The sequence below is a fragment of the Danio rerio genome, chromosome 10 (genome assembly GCF_052040795.2).
Source record: "Danio rerio strain M-AB ecotype USA chromosome 10, GRCz13ab, whole genome shotgun sequence".
Lineage (NCBI taxonomy): Eukaryota > Metazoa > Chordata > Actinopteri > Cypriniformes > Danionidae > Danio > Danio rerio.
The window spans coordinates 4,346,952-4,365,640 of record NC_141030.1 but is presented as its reverse complement, the minus strand read 5'-3'; the positions used below and the strand labels follow the sequence as shown (position 1 = coordinate 4,365,640).

At 36.4% G+C, this 18,689-nt stretch overlaps 1 protein-coding gene and 1 long non-coding RNA gene across 6 annotated transcripts in view; one reads left to right on the top strand and one right to left on the bottom strand.

Moving 5' to 3' along the window:
- LOC147834968 (uncharacterized) overlaps positions 1-18,689 on the top strand; it is a 722,499-nt gene that overhangs the window by 446,665 nt on the left and 257,145 nt on the right. The window lies entirely within an intron of this gene.
- Positions 1-18,689, bottom strand: part of pitpnb (phosphatidylinositol transfer protein, beta) — a 41,555-nt gene that overhangs the window by 20,290 nt on the left and 2,576 nt on the right. For 2 of the 5 annotated variants that reach the window (NM_001328435.1, NM_200920.2), the window contains 6 exon segments: positions 172-255; positions 353-427; positions 5,826-5,833; positions 6,273-6,364; positions 7,222-7,367; positions 17,423-17,453. In NM_001328435.1, the coding sequence (NP_001315364.1) occupies positions 172-255; positions 353-427; positions 5,826-5,833; positions 6,273-6,364; positions 7,222-7,367; positions 17,423-17,453 (436 nt within the window). 5 annotated transcript variants of the gene reach the window in all.

The window sequence follows — 18,689 nt, the reverse complement described above, 5'->3', positions numbered from 1 at the left end:
TAAGGCCGAGTCATGTAAATTATTTCGTATTTTTGCATGACAGACGACCACAGGATAACCAGCAGGGACAGTCTATGAGCATTATAGTCAAAGTGGTCAGTGTTATGTAAAAGCACAAATAGTGTGTGCAACAATAAACATGATGCACTAATCACAGAGGAGAGAACTCACCCCAGGTTCAACCTGAGACCGGTCAGCTATATCGATATGCACGACCTCCACTGTCTTCCACGTGATGGGATCCAAATCATGTACCTGGCAATGTGCAAAAACAACACAAAAGTCATATTTGCTAGATCATGAGATTGCACAAGAACTCGAAACATCAAACGACAAAGAATCAGTTACTCACATTCTCTAAAGCGCCCGTGTCAGGTTTGTGCCACGTTTCAATTTTAATCATGAAGTCATCTTTCATGTATTCATTCTGAGAAGAAACAGTTAGATTTAGGTTGAAGTTTCATCACACAGCGGCCTAACCTATTTTAAACTGTGGTCTAGCTGCACATGCAATGCAAATATCACATTCAATTGAAGTGTAGGTTTTTAAAAATGAAAGAGCAACACTTTAGTAACGATTTACAATAAGGTCGCATTAATTAATGTTAGTTAATGCATTTGCTAACATTATCAAACACTGAACAATGCATTGCAGTATTTGTTCATGTTAGTTAATGAAAATGCAATTACTATACGGTTACAATTACTATTATTAATTAATGCAATAAGTATTGTTCATAATTAATGTTAGTAAATACTTGAACTAATGAAACTTTTTTGCAAAGTGTGACCAAATAAAGTGTCCCGAACTTCAACAGTTTCAGAATAGTCCAAACTGCATGTTTTTAAACCGGCTTTAATGCCAAAAGGAACATGTTCCAAATAAAACAGCTATACTCTAAGCAAACTGGCATTATGTTTAGTGTGCTGAACCAAAGCAAATACACATAAACTGGTCTAACTTTTTTTTTTTCCATTTGGACTTTTTCAATGGTTACAATTTCAGTAATCAAAAGGTATTTTTAATTAATTGAACTAATGAATCATAAAATTAACTCTAGTGATTTTTTTAAAGGGGTCATGAAGTGGATCTTTAAAAATTATTTTATTCTGTTGTCTGAGTTTCACTTTTCACTTAATTTTAAATAACATCAAAATCTAGAGGTATTTATTTGTTTATTTACTTATATTTATTCAAATTGATAAAACAATTAAGTTTAAATTATACGTAATTTAAAATTCTTCCTGAGGATTAAAAAAAAAACATCTATTCATGATGCTCTCAATATAAAAATCTTGTCTTGTAGTCGTGAAAACTTCACATACTAATGAAACATGCTTTATGGTGAGTGAGGCATTGGCTACATGTTTGTACATCCTTCTTCAATAAATACAAGTGTGTCAACCTAAAGCCAATGGCAACAGTCCACTGACCAATTTGGTATTTAGAATAAACAGTTTGGTCATTACTGATTTAAAACAATAAAAAAAGGACTTTCATATATGTTTGCAGTAAAAAAAATGAATCATGAAGTTTATTATAAACTATTTGTACTATTTTGATTTTATTTAGTCAGTTTTTTTAAGTTCTAAGATTTCTTAGAATCGATCTAAATGAGTTAAAAATCCAATACGATTACATTTAATCAGATAAAATATATGAATACAGTTTAAATATATCTAGCTGTAGAAAATGCCTATTCTATGAGATTGGTTTACTTAATATCCGGGGGGCTGAATTGATGCAGCTCCATACTCCACACAATAAAAGCATTTAAAAACACATTGGATTTTTTTTAGTTATTACATAAATCTTGTTCTTATTCGTTTCATTTATGTTTGTCTAACAGATATCAAATCACAAAGTATATTAGTTCAATTATGTTAAAAGTATGTAATCCAAATGGGTGGAAATTGTATATGCAATGAGAATAGATAAATCTTATTTGTTAGGCCTAAATATTTTCTTAAGTGTGGGTTGATGTTGCAATTAATTTCTATTTGTACAATAGTGCCTACAATACTTTCCAGTGTGGTCATTTGTGGTCAAACCATATAAACAATTATATTGTGCCTTTCACAAAAGTGCAGCAGGTATAACTAGTATGCGTTTAGGGTGCTGCTGTTTGCGTTTCATTTTGCATTTCAACCAAGCCAACGATTCTGATTTTAATATATTCCATAACTGCTATAAACGCACTCTCTGTGTTCATCTGTTCTCTTCAGAAATATATATCTGGCCTAGTTGTCCTGTGAGCTCTCAATTAAAATTGAATGTGAAACTGTGGATCCATAATCTGCCGTTTTATTGGCCTGGTGGCAATAAAAGCTTTTATTTCATTAACAAGGACGACTTCAGGTCTGAAATTTACTGGATATTATTTTAAAGTGATGATCTCTAATTTATCAAAAGCTCAAGTGAAAGCAGATTTTGCAGTTCATGACCCTTTTTAATAGTGTTTAGATTTTTTTTTTTTAGGATTTGTTTTATACATAGTGTATATAAACATTGGTATTTTAATATTCACTAATATTTATTTTTATTTATAAATCAATGGAAATTGCTAAAAGACAGAGCTGTGATGTTTAGATAAGTACGCCTAATTTATATCACTTAATAAAAAAAATTACCAACATAAGAAATAGCACACAGACAAAACATGACAAAAATCAAGCTTGATTCTGATCCAATGATATTTACACAGTACTCTGAACACTTGAAGCTTACAGTGTAAATTACACCTTTAGAATCAATCAAAAATCAAAACTAAAAAACAAGGAGAAAATGTCCATTAAAGGTGCAGTATGCAAGTTTGACACTTAGTGGTTGAACTAGGTATTGGATGCCTAGTTCAAAATGCACACATGCACAGGTTGCCAGATTGACGACATCAATAGCATAACTATCAAGCCTAAAGTCTAATTTAAGTCATGTTCTAAATAAAAGCGACAGCCCCCGATAGATGGAATAATTCCCATTTTAAAAGGAGATTTGTTTTAACCAACACCTAAAAAATTTAGATTTTAGAAACAGCTTCTATTTCTTGCGATTGAACAACTGGATAAACTGACAACGATCACCTCAGGTACACCTCATGTGCTTTATTCAGTGTATAAATGCTAATAATGTGAGTTTGAATGCCATTTTACATGACATTTATTGCCATACTACTGAAAGCAGCAGCCGATATTTCACCTCAGATCTTGTAAATAAAAAATAACCTATCTGAAATTAAACTTTAAAACTGCAAGCCAACACATATCAGTGATTCAGCATGCAAATTTAATAGTGTTAAAGAGGTTTAATATGTATTAATTAGATTATAAAACCTAACATTTCGTTGGAGTGCAGTGAGTGCACTATTCTGGCTTTATTTAAATTTCTGTCGTGTTTCATCTGATGCAAACAGCCAAATTGCTTATCACTGGATATCTCTTCACGTAATGTACTGTTAGTATAGGGGTTACAATGTAACTTGCTCATCTAATGTTTATGTTTGCAATATTTTATATTATTTCCTAATTAAAAACCACCTCATGTGGAACTCTGAATCTGAGTCTCATTTCAGTGTCTGCTACTGTCCACCGGAGGTCACATTTTGGTCACAGACGCATGCTTTGACAGCCTCCATTTTTTCCACCAAGGCAACTCAGAAATATAATTGGCTAAACTGGCATTGGGCGGGTTAAAGAGACCAAAACAAAGACAGCCATTCCAGTACGCAACACACATTTTCAAAGCAGATTATCTGACTTCAGCATTGTTTTTAAGATAAACAAGAATGTTCACTTGGCATGTTTCTTAAAGGTTCACGAAACCCTCGAGTATTTTAACAGATTTGTGTGTGTTGAGCATCAGTTAAGATAATGTAAGCACTAGCGCTGTCAAAATTAGTGCGTTAACGCATGCGATTAATTTTAAATAATTTATGCGTTAAAAAAAATTAACGCAATTGACGCAGTTGCAGGTTTTTTTTACTTCCTGTTGTGGTGGACGTGTGTTTAACATGCAAGAAATGTGGATAAGACCAAGGAAGCACTTTTTGAAGGCAAGTTTCAGTACAAAACAATTAGTCGCATCACCAGGCTCTCCAAAGTTTCATGCAATTTCGGGTGTTTTTATTTTTAACTTTCGACTTCTGTTGTAAGTTGATACCGCATGGCGAACAGAAAGAAAATCCTCCGCATTTCGTGACTAGGTGTTCCTTTAAGGTAATAAATCACTGCTTAGGCTACACGGTAGAATTTTAATAAGAATATAATCTTAATCATATCAAAATCGGAGTATTGGTGTCTTATGTGAATGTACTCAGAAAGTCTTTGGTGAAGTCGTGAGCTGTCAAAGACAGGGCATTACTCTGCCTTTCAGCATGAGCCCTCCAAGTTTAGCGTGTTTCCTCATTAAACGCAACGAAAGCGTATGCTTCGCGTTGTTGTGTCAGAATCCTTGTGAAATACAGTAATACTTTAGGACGCTTAGTTTAAGCAAATTTGATGAACGTGATCATGCGTGTTGAATCTGAGGGGAGTCGCTCCAGTATGGAAGGCTGTTGGGGCCAAAACGTCTGCAGCGCCTTGTGTGTGTGTCTGTGTCAGGCCCGTTGAGGGGTGTCAGGGGTAGAGTGAGCGACGTATTTGAGTAGGGGCGTGTGCGCGCGAGACGTACCTGAAGGATGGTGGGGGTGAGTTGCGCGCGACATAGGCTACCTGAAGAGCTAGGAGGGATGCGGGCGAGAGGGGTGTGCAATGTATTTAACGACCGGTTTGCGAGAAATCATCATTCATTTGCGGGCATTTGGGAGTCTCTGTGCACTTGCGGGATACTCCTAGTCTTAGCAACTGGATGAATGTAAAGGAGGATTAAGCAAAATTGTTTCTACTCTATAACTAATGTTTTCAACTCACAGCAATAAAACTTTACAATGAGTGCAACAGTTTGTATTCTATAGTTTATTATTATATTTTTTCATTTTCCTGCAATTCCTGTATTTTGGCATTTTTTTGTAGTCCACTTAGAATCCAACATGGAAATCAATGTTTTCTTTAATGGCATTGATTGTTTTGAAATTTAAATGTCATTAACATGCCTTTGTTTTAATTTCTGTAATAAATATGGCTGTCAAGCCAGGATCTTGATGGTTTATTGTGGGTATGTTGTTTACATGAAGAAATCTGTGTTAAAAGTTAAACAAAAATCCAATAAACAATTATATTTTGAATTTAAATAGTTTTTGTCTTGCGTTTACATTAATTTTAGATTTGAATAGCCAAAATTACAAGTTTCAGTCTTTTAAATGCGATTAATCGCGATACATTTTTTTAAAAAGGTGTGATTAATTAGTTAATTTTTTTTAATCCATTGACAGCACTAGTTAGCACCTGTCAGCTTTAATAGTGAGGAAAACAGGATAATTTTGAGCTTTTGTCAGCTAATTTCAGCTTTCGGTTTAAAATGATTTTTGGGGCGGATCATAAAATCATGCGTCTCCTCACGATTTGTGTCTCATTTAGTGAGCCGACTGACGACAGTCGTTTGCTCCCCTCCTTCTCCCCTGCTGGCCACGCCCACTCCTGCCCTTTGCTCGTGGAGCTCCACGCCCATTATGGTGCATCTTTTGAAAAAATTCTGAGGTAGACCTGAACTGAAAGTGGGGGGTGTCATGATCCTTTAAATATCTGCAAACATATTATGGTATTTTTTATGCTACAGAAGAGTCAAAAACCTACATACAGCACCTTTAATGCAAACAGCAGGCACCTCATATTAAATGATCATGCACTAACACATTAGGCTAGTCATAATGGCAGCTAGTGTTTGTACTTACAGTCACAACTGAAGGGAATGGAGCAGCATGCAAAAATAAAAGAAGAAAAATAATCAGGTGACACAGAAAACATTCACATTTCCACTGTCAAAAAATCCAATACGACTGACTCAAAAGCCTAGGGCTGAAACACACTCCAAGTGCATGGATGCAAAATATTATAGCTAATGAATACATCACAAGAGCCCAATGTGTTCTCGTTCTGTGGACTAACAATCTAAATAATATTGTTTATTAATGATGCATTTAAGTCTATGTTTGCATCCTTGCTGTGTATGTTTCTGGCCCAATACTTTAACGAATATGAGTAGTAGATGAAATGATCAAACACATTGTATATGCATGACAACTATGCCAATATGCAATTCATTACATATTGACTTAGATAATACAAATATGATTTTGATGGATTGTGAATTACAACGTTTGGAAAGGTTTGCCACTCACTTGTGCGGCAGTATGGATAAGCGTTCCAGGCCTTTTCGTGGAAAACTAAAGCTCCTTCGGGTGCGATCATCTTCACAAAACCTGGCACTTTACTATGCGAACACAAAACACAAGAATGCTGAAAGCCACAAGAGTAATTATGAACAGCTCTGTGTTAAATAAACAGTTCGTCAATGGGGCGTTGTGAAAGCCTTAAGATGTGTCACATCACACTAAATTGTAAGTGGCATCAGTATTTAATAAAAAAATAATAATTAAATGTAAAAAACAATAACGGCGAAGCAGTGGCGCAGTAGGTAATACTGTCGCCTCACAGCAAGAAGGTCGCTGGGTTGCTGGTTCGAGCCTCGGCTCAGTTGGTGTTTCTGTGTGGAGTTTGCATGTTCTCCCTGCGTTCGCGTGGGTTTCCTCTGGGTGCTCTGGTTTCCGCCAGTCCAAAGACATGGAGTACAGGTGAATTGGGTAGGCTAAATTGTTCGTAGTGTGTGTGTGTGAATGTGTGTGTGGATGTTTCCCAGAGATGGGTTGCGGCTGGAAAGGCATCTGCTGCATAAAACTTTCTGGATAAGTTGGCGGTTCATTTCGCTGTGGCGACCCCGGATTAATAAAGGGACTAAGCCGACAAGAAAATAAATGAATGAATGAAAAACAATGACAAGGGTGCAAAACAATAATAAAAATCTGGCTAAAGGGATAGCTCACCCAAAAATGTACTCATCCTCAAGTACTTCCAAACCTTTTTGATTTTTTTTTATTTTGTCGAACACCAAAATAGGAAAAATCAAATACTATGAAAGTCAATGGTTACAGGTTTTGAGCGTTCATCAAACTTTGTTTCTTTGGTGCTCAAGAAAAGAAAGTCAAACAGATTTGGAACAAGCCAAGGAAGATTAAATGAGTTTTAAGTCAACAAACCCTTTAAGTTTAAAGATGTCGACCTTGTTTTTACCTTTTTAAGTGGTAGATTTTGTGTGTGTATTGTCCCTTCTCTCCTTCCTTCTCATATGGTTCATTCTTTAGTACTTCGATGCCCTCTCCGCCACCCGTCTCGTTTTTACTGGCTTCAGCCACCGAGAAAAGCTGCCCAACTTGATACTAAAGTAGAAGAGAAAAGAAATAGGTGAGATTTGACAGGTAGGATGGTGGATGGCCCTTTTTTATAAGATGTAAATTAAGTCTCAGATGAGTATGTAAAGTTTCAGCTCAAAATAGTCCACAAATATTCATTTAGAACTCATTGAAACTGCCCCTCAGGCTTTGGCGGTAATTGTGCGATTTTGGAGACTGTCACTTTAAATTCAAATGATACTGTGATATTTTCAAAAGAGGGTGGAGCCACAAATTCCTAGAATAGTGTAAGCACAGTGGCAGATTCAACAATAACTAATGTCCTTTGCTAATGAGGGAGAGATGTCAAAGTGTATCTACAGACAGTTGTTATGAAGTGTAAATTTAAAAAAATAAAATTAATCACGTTTTACAATTGGAAGCTTGTTATATTCACACATTGTTGCCACGCCACTGTAATATAACCCCTTTATAATAGTGAATTCTGCATAATAGGTCCCCTTCTCATCAATTACAAATGAAAAGATGAATACAAATACATGTATAAAACATAGCACAGAAATACTTGATCCTGATTGGTCAATCACCATATTCCAAGGTAATCTATTCACAGATAACATCCACTGAAACTAATGACACAGGCTCATCTGGGTACCTGAAATCTTCTGACTATTAGTAAACATTAATACACATATAGTGCATCCGGAAAGTATACATAGGGCTTTACTTTTTCCACATTTTGTATGTTTGTAAATAAAAAAACCCTGAAAAAATTAAATAAAAAAATTAAGAAAAAAATAAAAATAAATAAATCACAAAATTATACAATGACTTGCCTAATTACCTTAAAGGGAGATTTATACATATGGTTCAAGTGATCTAGTAATTTAAAAACATTTGCAATGTAATTTCTTTTTTTTTATTAACTTAGCCAACACTGTCATTTCTGTAAAAAACTAATATTATTATTTAAATAAAATACAGTGTTATCTAATACTTGATTAAAGCTGATTTGAAGATCAAAATCGGTTAAGTGGAGATATCTTTATTAGGGGTGTCAAAATTAATTGTTTCTTCGGTGCACCGCGATGCAGACGCGGTTCAGTAATAATCATAACCGGTTATTATGTACTGACGTCATTTATCTCCTATGCGCTCAGTGGCGAGGGAGGCGAGCGCGAGTATTTACAACACTCAGCCAACTCAGGGCCGGCCCGTGGCATAGGCACCATAGGCAAATGCTAAGGGCGCTGTACATCCAGGGGGGCGCCAGAAAGGAGCGCAGTTCAGTTAGTTTTGTTTTCGATATTCCTGACACACATTCAGTTATAGACGGCAATAACTCAAAAAACTCTTACCCTAAAAAGATCTAGTGTGTTTCCTACAAAAAGACAAAGCTGGTTATGTTTCACAGTTGTCTCTCTTTTTTTTTTTCGATCGACATTACGAGCACTGCTCTGTTTAAGCCCTCGCAATATGTGTTTAGCCGGGAGAGCTCGCACTGAGAGGAGCTCTCAGTAAGGGACCGTCGGAAAAGTGCTTCTTTTTTACGTTTTTTTTCTTTTCTTAGTTTTTCTGCTGCGCTCAGCGCGAGCTCTCCCTGTTGCGAGGGCTAAAGTGTGTGTGTGTGTGTGTGTGTTTGTTTCTTTGGTGCTGTCTATGTTTGTGTATGTGTTTGAATGAGAGACAGTGTGGTGCTGTGTGTTTAAACAGACAGCATGTTATAGCCTCCCCCCTAAAATATAACACTGTATATGGAAAGCATCGTCAATGCACCGTGATGCACCCAGATATCGAATTGAACCGAATGCATGATAATCGTAACCGAACTGAACCGTGAGACCAGTATAGGTTCACACCTCTAATCTTTATGTGGCCAAATATTAATAAAACCGTTTTAACACATCATATTAGAGAGACATATACATGCATTTACACAAACACACAGTATATCTTACAAGTTAATTTGCAAAAAATCATAATTTACAGCATAAAGGTATGCTGGCAGTTACACATGCATTAACAAACCCTACAGACTTTACATATAAGGAACTTAAATGAGAGTCTGGGGAATTAAACAGCTCTCACATAATTAAAATACGTCCCTTCCAGCAGTTTTAGATATGGAGACAAAGCTTTGCATTTGTGTGACTGATTGATGCCTTAGAGGCATAATGCTGCCAAACCGGTTTTACCAACAACCCTGGATATATGCATAGATTACTTAAACTAATCCCCACATAAATGTTATTAGAATTATAGTAAAAATAAACATTAAGTTAAATAAATACATACTTGAATTACTTTTAAACATTCAATAAAAATGGCAACAACATAAGATTAATAAAAACAGCTACTATAATGGCAAGTTATAAGAGGGTGGAGGATTCTAATATATCTTATATTTAAGACCTTCTTAATACCACACAAAATGAAATCTGAAACCAATTTTATAGTGTAAATTAAGTAGTTTAAAACCTATTTTATTTTTTTTGCTGCAGCACTGATACAAGTTTATGGAGGAAAGCACAAAGCGCTGTGTTTGTCTGGGGTAATTAGTCTGCCGTTAATTCTTAAATTGTGTATATTCCACACAAAGTGTGAAGCATTTAAGGTTAGTTCTACTTGCATGAATCGCGGTGTGCTTGTGGCATTCAAAAAATGTGAAATATTTGTAACTTGGTGCACCAGGAAAATGCACGTGCGTCACGTTTGCATGTCGCTCTTATATGCATGTCATGCTCAGCAGCCACATTTTAAGAAAACTATGACAATGGTGTACCATCAATAAATACTGATATGTTCAGACTTTACAAAAAGCAACAACTATTGATCATTATTAACATGGTTACCTATACATATAGTGTGAAAAACTTCAAAACGTTATTATTATTATTATTATTATTATTATCTTCATCATCCACGTTGTTGTTGTTATTATTATTATTAATAATAATAATAATAATTATACAACAACTATTGATCATCATTAACATGGTTACCTATACATTAAGTGTGAAAAACCTCAAAACATTATTATTATTATTATTATCTTCATTATCCACGTTGTTGTTGTTATTATCATCATCCATGTTGTTATTATTAATAATAATAATAATAATAATAATAATTTACATCAGTTCCCTCAAACTGCATTAACAACACTAACAAAACATATTTTAACAATGTCAATAACGTATGCCTATTATAAATTAAATATACCAATATTTTATATGTATAGCTTTTTATTACTGTTTTATAGATACCTACTTTTGGATTTATTCTTATTCTGGTAAAGCATTTGCTGACAACTTCGACATGACTGATGTTTTCTCTCTTTAAAAAAATTAAGACGGATGTGTACATTTTTTTTATTATGCAGCAAACATTTTAAAAATAGCTTAAAAGAAAATGTTAAAATGGCTTAAATTGCATTTTAAGGTGTTTTACAGATTGTATTAATACCACAGTGCCACTTTCACATTGTTATCCGCTTGTTAAATCATGATGTATCGGTGACGTATGAAATACTGCTTCTAGGTCCAAGCAGCTACTCATTTGAGTTGAGAAAGTATTCGTTTGTAACCACATTTTAGTACTATTACACATTGAAGTGAATTTTATATAAAATCATGATGACCATGGTGTACACATCAGTCTCTGGACTTGCTGCATCTCAGACACCAATATTTTAATTATAATTTATAAATAAATTATTCACTTTCTGGCGATCTAATATTAGGCATTACGCACGCACGCATACACACACACACACTATAAGCCCCCCTTTGTTTGAAAGTCTTATTTGTTGTATTTCGGCTAGAATAAAAGCTGTTTTAATTTAAAAAACATTTTTGTAAGTTTCAGTCAGTTAGTTTTGAGGATAATTATTAGCTAGTGTGTTCCAAAACAGTGACAAAATTCACGTTTAGAAAATATAAAACTGATATAAACATTCAAAGCTTGCAGTCTGTCACTTCCGCCTAATAGACCAATTACCATGTCTGTAAACATTCAGGATGCGCGTAGGGAGGTGGCAGAAAGCAACCGGGAGCGCTAGCATTAACAGCAAGGGAATGACATCAGATACGGTGCAGAGTTTGTTGTTGTCTTAAAAATAAGATAAATTACTTACATATTATATATATATTATTTACATAATGCTTACAGCATATTATAACAGCTCGTCACCCAGTGACAAGCCCAGTGATTCAGCAAAATTAACGTTAAAGTGAGCGGCGTTCATCTGACAGCTCCATTTGCGATAGCACCCGCCCAATGAATATTGGATAGGACAAAGTGACCGAGCATCCAGCCCGAAATAAACAATCTCAATGAAGCTCTGAGTGATTTTACAAGAGATAAATTAAAGGTCTACAAGTCTTTGGATGCCAACAATGTTGTTCTTTGAGGTCATGTGCAATAAATACTGCTCCATGCTGACCAGATTCAAGAGCTAAACACCGAGATTACACCTAGCTAAAGACAAGGAAACAAGACGGAGCTAACGTTATACAAGGCCTGGGTAATTAATCACCAACACGCAAAAAAACTGCATTCTGACAGTGAACATCACCTGTATGGCAGTATGTGAACTTACACATAGAGGTAAAGTCGGTTTTGTAATCGCACATTCAGACTTTCTCCTTAATAATATAATTTCATAAAAATATTATTTGCAAACTCTAAATAGTGAAATCATATTAGCAGCAGCCAATGACTATCAAAGTACAACATTGTTCACAGTCAAACAACCAGTGTTAATGTTGTTTTCAAGTCACACTTGCAGGTTATTTCAGACCGAATATTCAAAGTGCCGTGGTAAACAGCATAGGGAGTTTGTCACACGTTGTCACTGAATGAATGTGTCAATATAAAACTAAGTTTACTGTAAAAGTAACTTTAAAGTTTCATTCTCAGCATTCAGTGTCAGCAGTTTAATCAACCACATGTAACTGTTTTTGCTGAAATCATTTCTGCAATCAAAAACGAGTGATGTGTATGATTCAGCATAGCGTGAACTGACCTGATATGACATGAGAACTGCAGAGTCCAGCATTTCTAATAAGCTCCTCACTTCATTCAGCTCCCATTTAGCCAAAGACGTCTGCAGTCGGTATTAAAGCAGTGTGTGGTGTATGGTAAAAGTTAAGTTTTCCATTTTTGGACTCGAATTCGGCATTCTACCGCAAAACACCACATCTTTCCCATTGTAGCCTGTCTGTTTTTTTGCAACCCGGGACCCGTGTGACGTCATGTAGGTTGGTAACTGGTCTATTGGATCAACATTTTTTTTTAGTTCACCACAAAAAAAAAAAACAATGTATGGTAATTTATTGTAAAATTTTGAAAGATCTTTTACTTTACTACTGTATTTTAAATGGTTCATATTCGGAAAACCACGGCTGGCGATTTCAGTGTTTTTGTCTGATAGAAAGTTATGTTGTCTAGATGTGGTACTTCAAGTGTTGAATGACAAAATCATTAACGAAATACCCAAGCTTGCAGTTCGTCACATCCGCCTAAATGCATAAACGATTGTTTTCACATCACCTCATCTTGACCGATCATCTAGTATCTGACAAGCCCCGCCCACTTCATGACATTTCTCATTTGATGAGCTTGAGCTCAACCACTGTGATAAAAATAAAATGCTATTGGATGTTATTTTAAAGGGGAGGGGCCACTCTGTCTCACTCTCTCCTCATATTGAAGTTAAAATTAAGACAAACATCAAATAAAAAAAACGCACATTTCAAAGCACTTCACAACCTTTAATTATGTAAAACAAAACCCCAGCGAGTGTGTATGTTACTGGGTTCTGCTGAAGACTATAAATGGACTTTGATTCCGCCTATGTTGTTTTGCATGAAGATAGACGAAGATATTTAAGTAGATTTCAAAACAGAAACAAAATCATTTTACGGGGCTGGTTCGATTGCATTTTTTAAGGGTCACGAAACACCAAAACACATTTTTTGAGCTGTTGACAGTCGTATATGTGTCCCACACTGCTAAAAACACTATTAGGACGCCTATATTTCACTAAAAAGTGTTAATTGGTTGTTTTTGCGTTATTTCAAGCAAATTCGTACTTCTGGTTTGAAACGAATTTTTGAAGCTGCGTCACGGTCATGAGATAATATTGTGTATTCCAGCGTGCAGACTGGACGTCTGTGCCAGAGTGTGTCTTATTACGTCTTACAGTGTGCTGCATTAATGCATAAGTAAAGCTTGGTTCAAACCAATCAGCGCACTCTATTGTGCAACTTCATTAATATTCATTACTGTCACAGTGTTTAGGCGACAGAGACGCCATGTTGTGTTGGCAAAACAAGCGTGAAGTGTTGCTTTTATAGTTTGCTGCAGTTAAGTTTTGTTTTCATTTTCTCTCTGTGAGAGCGCAGCTGGAGTCACGCGTGGATTAACAGTGTACGCGACGCTCGACAACAATAACTTGCCTGTCTAAGGAGGATTATTATTTACCTGAGAGCTGTTCTCATCTGCAAACGCTGAGATCCGGATTCGCTTGTAGTCTCCTCTTCATAAAGACGCGGCTCTAGTTGCTGGTGATTGTCCTGTCTCTACAGATTTGGTAAGTGAGCGACCAGTGCTTTGTTTATTCAGTTTGTTTGTATCGAACAAACTACTGCACAGAGTGTAAACATGTTAGCACCACAACCAAACTCGTGTAGGATTTTCACCGCATTTAGTGACCGGAATAACACACGCGGCTTTCTGACACTATCTGCCGTGTGCATCTATGTTTCCGGGAAATGCTGAGGTGTTTTTTTCTCTCATTTGCCGTGTGGGATCAAACATTGCATAAAAAATACACCCTTACATCAGTTCTTCGAATTAAATATCTCGTTTGTCGTGAGGGGCATGAATGAATTCCCTGAATGAAAGAGCCAAACTGCAGTTAAAGTCCACCATTTAATAATTTGGCAAATAATTTGACTACAGATGTCCATGTAAACACAGTCACTTTGTTCCCTGTGTGTGTGTATTTTGACTCTGAAATTCAGCGCACCCAAATAGACACTCCCACACCATGCCTCTTTTCTTCCTCCGACACTCCCCCCTAAACAGAGCTGGACACGCCCACTTTTCTGACTTTTTCCAAAGTAGAGGTGTGAAAACACCCTGCTGAAATGAGGGGGTTTCATGGCCCTTTAAAAAGAAATAAAATAAAGATGTATCATGTTTTGAGTCTCTCTTACCTTCCTGCAGGTACATGACGGACTGAAATGTGTATGTAATACATTTTAAGACTAATTAAGGCCTTATTTTTATACTATGGCATTTAAGGCTTTAAGGATCCATGGACACCCTGTATAACACAATTTTAAAGATACTAAATTAATACAGCTTCAGATGGTTTATAAAAAAAAAATTCAGTTTTTTTTTTTTAATTCTTGCATTTTCCACCAACTCATGCTTTTTGCAAAGCATTCGGAGCTAGCGTTCTAAATGACAAGCACAACCATGATGCCATAATATGCATGAACATCAAGCAGCTCACAAGGTTTTGGAAAAGAGCCCTAGAGTGTGTTTTTCTGAAAGAAGATCCTGGTATATCTATGCATCACATATGAAGCCATCTGCAGCTTGAATCACTTACACACACAAAAAAAAAAGCCTGCCTGCTTGACAGCTGTCAGGCAGCAAAAGTACTTCATAAAAGTAGTCTGACTGCAGTGTGCTATGAATCAGCAGCATCCTAAATGCAAAACTTCAAACAATGCCAATCAAGCCTGCATCAAGGTTGCTTTTCTCAAGAGCATGACACTCAAATGTTCCCCGAGGGCAAGCGTGTTCTACATGCATGACATGCTTTATCTTGTCCTTGGTGCTCTGATCAAGTCTTCAACGTTTCAGTCAAGCTCAAAACAGATTTTTCGCAATTGTTGTTGCTGAGCGTTGTATTGAGGAGGTGCAAACAGCCCTATTAATGGAACTAATAGCCCAGAAAATTCAGCTTCTAAAATATTTGATGAAAAATATATAATTTTGGTCAGTCAAAATCATTCACCAAACCCATTTTGACTATTTAGCGTCTTTTGAATCCACATAACATAACTAAACCATGATCTTTTTTTGTTTAAAAAGTGTCCGCTGTGTGGAATATTTTTCTCCATTTTAAAACTTCTCTACTTTAATCAATACTGAAATGCATTATTAAATTCAAGGATGGAATCTGTGCTTATTTGTGTTAATGTTCTGTGAAGTAAATATCACTAAGTATTCGATAAACACCCATTGTTCAATTTGGTTCACATTTTAAAACAAAAACATTCAAAAATACATGTAGTTTTTACAAACTTCAAAATAATAATAATAATAATAATAATTCCTTACATTTATATAGCGCTTTTCTGGGCACTCAAAGCGCTTTACACAATGGGGGGAATTTCCTCACCCACCACCAGTGTGCAGCATCCACCTGGATGACGCGACGGCAGCCATTTTGCGCCAGACCGCACACCACACACCAGCTGATTGGTGGAGAGGAGACAGAGATGAAGCTAATTATGAAATAGGGAGGGTTAGGAGGCCATGATGGACAGAGGCCAGTGGGCAAATTTGGCCAGGATGCCGGGGTTAACCCCTTACTCTTTTTCGAAGAACATCCTGGGATTTTTAATGACCACAGAGAGTCAGAACCTTGGTTTAACGTCTCTCCGAAAGACGGCACTCACTGAGCAGTATAGCATTCCCGTAACTATAGTATGGCATTAGGACCCACACAGACCGCAGGTTGAGACCCCTGCAGGCCTCACTAACACCACTTCCAGCAGCAACCTAGCTTATGTGGTCCCCATCCAGGTACTGACCAGGCGCAGCCCTGCTTGGCTTCAAAAATGGACCATTGATTTATTTTTTTTAAAAGTATTTATTTAAAAATCTGCTTATTATTAATGTAATATAAAACATATTTCAATAACTAATGATTACAGGGCCAGTGTAAACTATTGCTACATCAAACGCAAAATGTAAACATTGTACTTTCAAGATTGCAACTTCCTTAAGATGCGGTTATTCGTATTTCTGTGTGCATCCTCATAATGGCCTGTGATTTTGCGCTCATATAAATTAGGAAAAGTATTAACGTAAACAAATTATTTTGCAACACCACAACATGAGTGATGAGTGCATAATATGAAATGATAGACTTGTTTTTTCCACCACGGTGACTGAAGCTCTGTACAAGACTTTTGGCCAGCGGAGAAATTAAAATGGTCGTGCCCAACTGAGTCTGGTTCTCTCAAGGTTTTTTTTTCTTCACTCCTATCAGGTGAAGTTTTTTTTTCCCTCTCCGCTGTCGCCACTGGCTCGCATGGTTCAGGATTGGTAGAGCTACGCATCGCTGAATTTGCTCTTTAGTGTTTGAACTCTCAGTAAAGATTTTAAATCACACTGAACTGAGCTAAACTAAACTGAACTTAAACACTAAAAACTGAACTACACTTTTCCAGTTACTATGACCATTTATGTGAAGCTGCTTTGACACAATCTACATTGTAAAAGCGCTGTACAAATAAAGCTGAATTTAATTTTTTATCCACACCAAATATATTGTCATATTTACCAGTTCTATCAGAAGTTGACAAAAAAAAAGTGTACAAAATGACTGAAGAGCAACATGTCTCATGTAACTGAACAATCAGAGTTAACCCTGAATAAAGAAAAAAGCTTGAAAGTATTTGCCTCAGAAAAGCCAATATACAAAATCATATCTTGTCAGTAAATAAGAAAAAAGGCAGCATTTTGCTGAATACATGGATTGTATTACCCAATTCACATTAAACCCTAACCTGTAATGTCTTCACTATTTTATGTATGTTTAAAAACTAAAAAAATTATGTTGTATTTTTTTTTATATTAAAATTAAAGCTACAAAAAGGATATTTTCCATTTTGGTTTTCAGCCAAATGCATCATAAAATGAAAGTATCACTAATAACAAACTTTAATCATCATTCATCCACAACATAGGGGGCCAAGGTAAATGCAAAGCTATGCTTTTACACTAAATATGTAACTTATTAGAACTGGAAGAAGTGTAGAAGTAGCACTCACCTCTTCCACTGAGCATGGTAAAACCACACGACTGAAAAACAATAAGAAAGAAGAAATGTAAATAGAGAAAACGGGCAACTTTTCGCACAAACATTACTTCAGCTGTGTTGTACCACATCAACAATATAATTCTGAGATATAGTTTAAACCAAGTAATTAGTATGCTTCCAAATACTATAGTATTTACTATAGTATTTTTCATGTAACGTAACAGCGTATACAGTATACGATTTATCTACCGCCTTGATGACAGGCAAATATATTTTAGTTCAGTAGAAAACTCTTTCTTCATAATGTAAGAATCCTGCCCAACATTTTCTATTTATGGGTGCTTTCACACCTACACTTTTGTTTCGGAACGTACCTCGTTTGCCCAGTTAGCGCGGTTCATTTAGCATATGTGAACAGGGCAATCGCGCTCTGTTCCGCGCCAAAGTAATGGCTCCGAGACCGCCTGAGTGAGGTGGTCTCGGCTCGATTGAAACGAACCCTGGAGCGGTTCGATTGCAGTGAGAAAGCGATCGGATCCGAGCGCGGTTATATCACAGTGTTTTATGCATATGTAATAGGCATACAGCGATATGAAGACAGAATTATGATTAGGGCGAGAAGTTTCGCGAGTCTCCGGATGCCCACAAACGAGTGATGATCTCCCGGTAATCTTGCGTCTCCCTCACGGTCCTCAAATAGGCCCTTCTCACCCCTCCCCACCGCATCTCTCCTCAGACACGTCGCAAGCTCACGCACCTTGTCAATCACCACCACCTCTCCTGACAGCTGAGCGGGATGCTGCAAAATAAACCCTGACACTCTGACCAATGCGAGGAGAGTTTATGCACACGTGACTTGTTTGAGGTCTTTTGGTACGATTAGAAACTTTGCAATGTAAAAGCGAACCGCTCTAGAGCAAAGAGCAACAATGTAACAATTGTAATCTCTGTTTCGGAACAACTGAATCGATTCCCAGGTGTGAAAGCAACCTATATCTCCTTTGAAATATGGTATAAATTGCAAAAATAGGGACTTTTTCTTTGTGTTTCCTATTCAGATTTTTACTCCCTGCCCTCCATCTGACTTTCGCATGTCACCAGAACCACGTGATTGAAAACAACATATAGGCTGCGTTCGAAACTGCATACTTCCATACTGTATAGTACGCTAAAATCAGTATGCGAGCTGAGTAGTATGTCTGAATTCATAGAATTCGACAATCAGTATGCGAGAAGTACCCGGATGACTTACTACTTCCGGCGAGATTCTAGAGTGT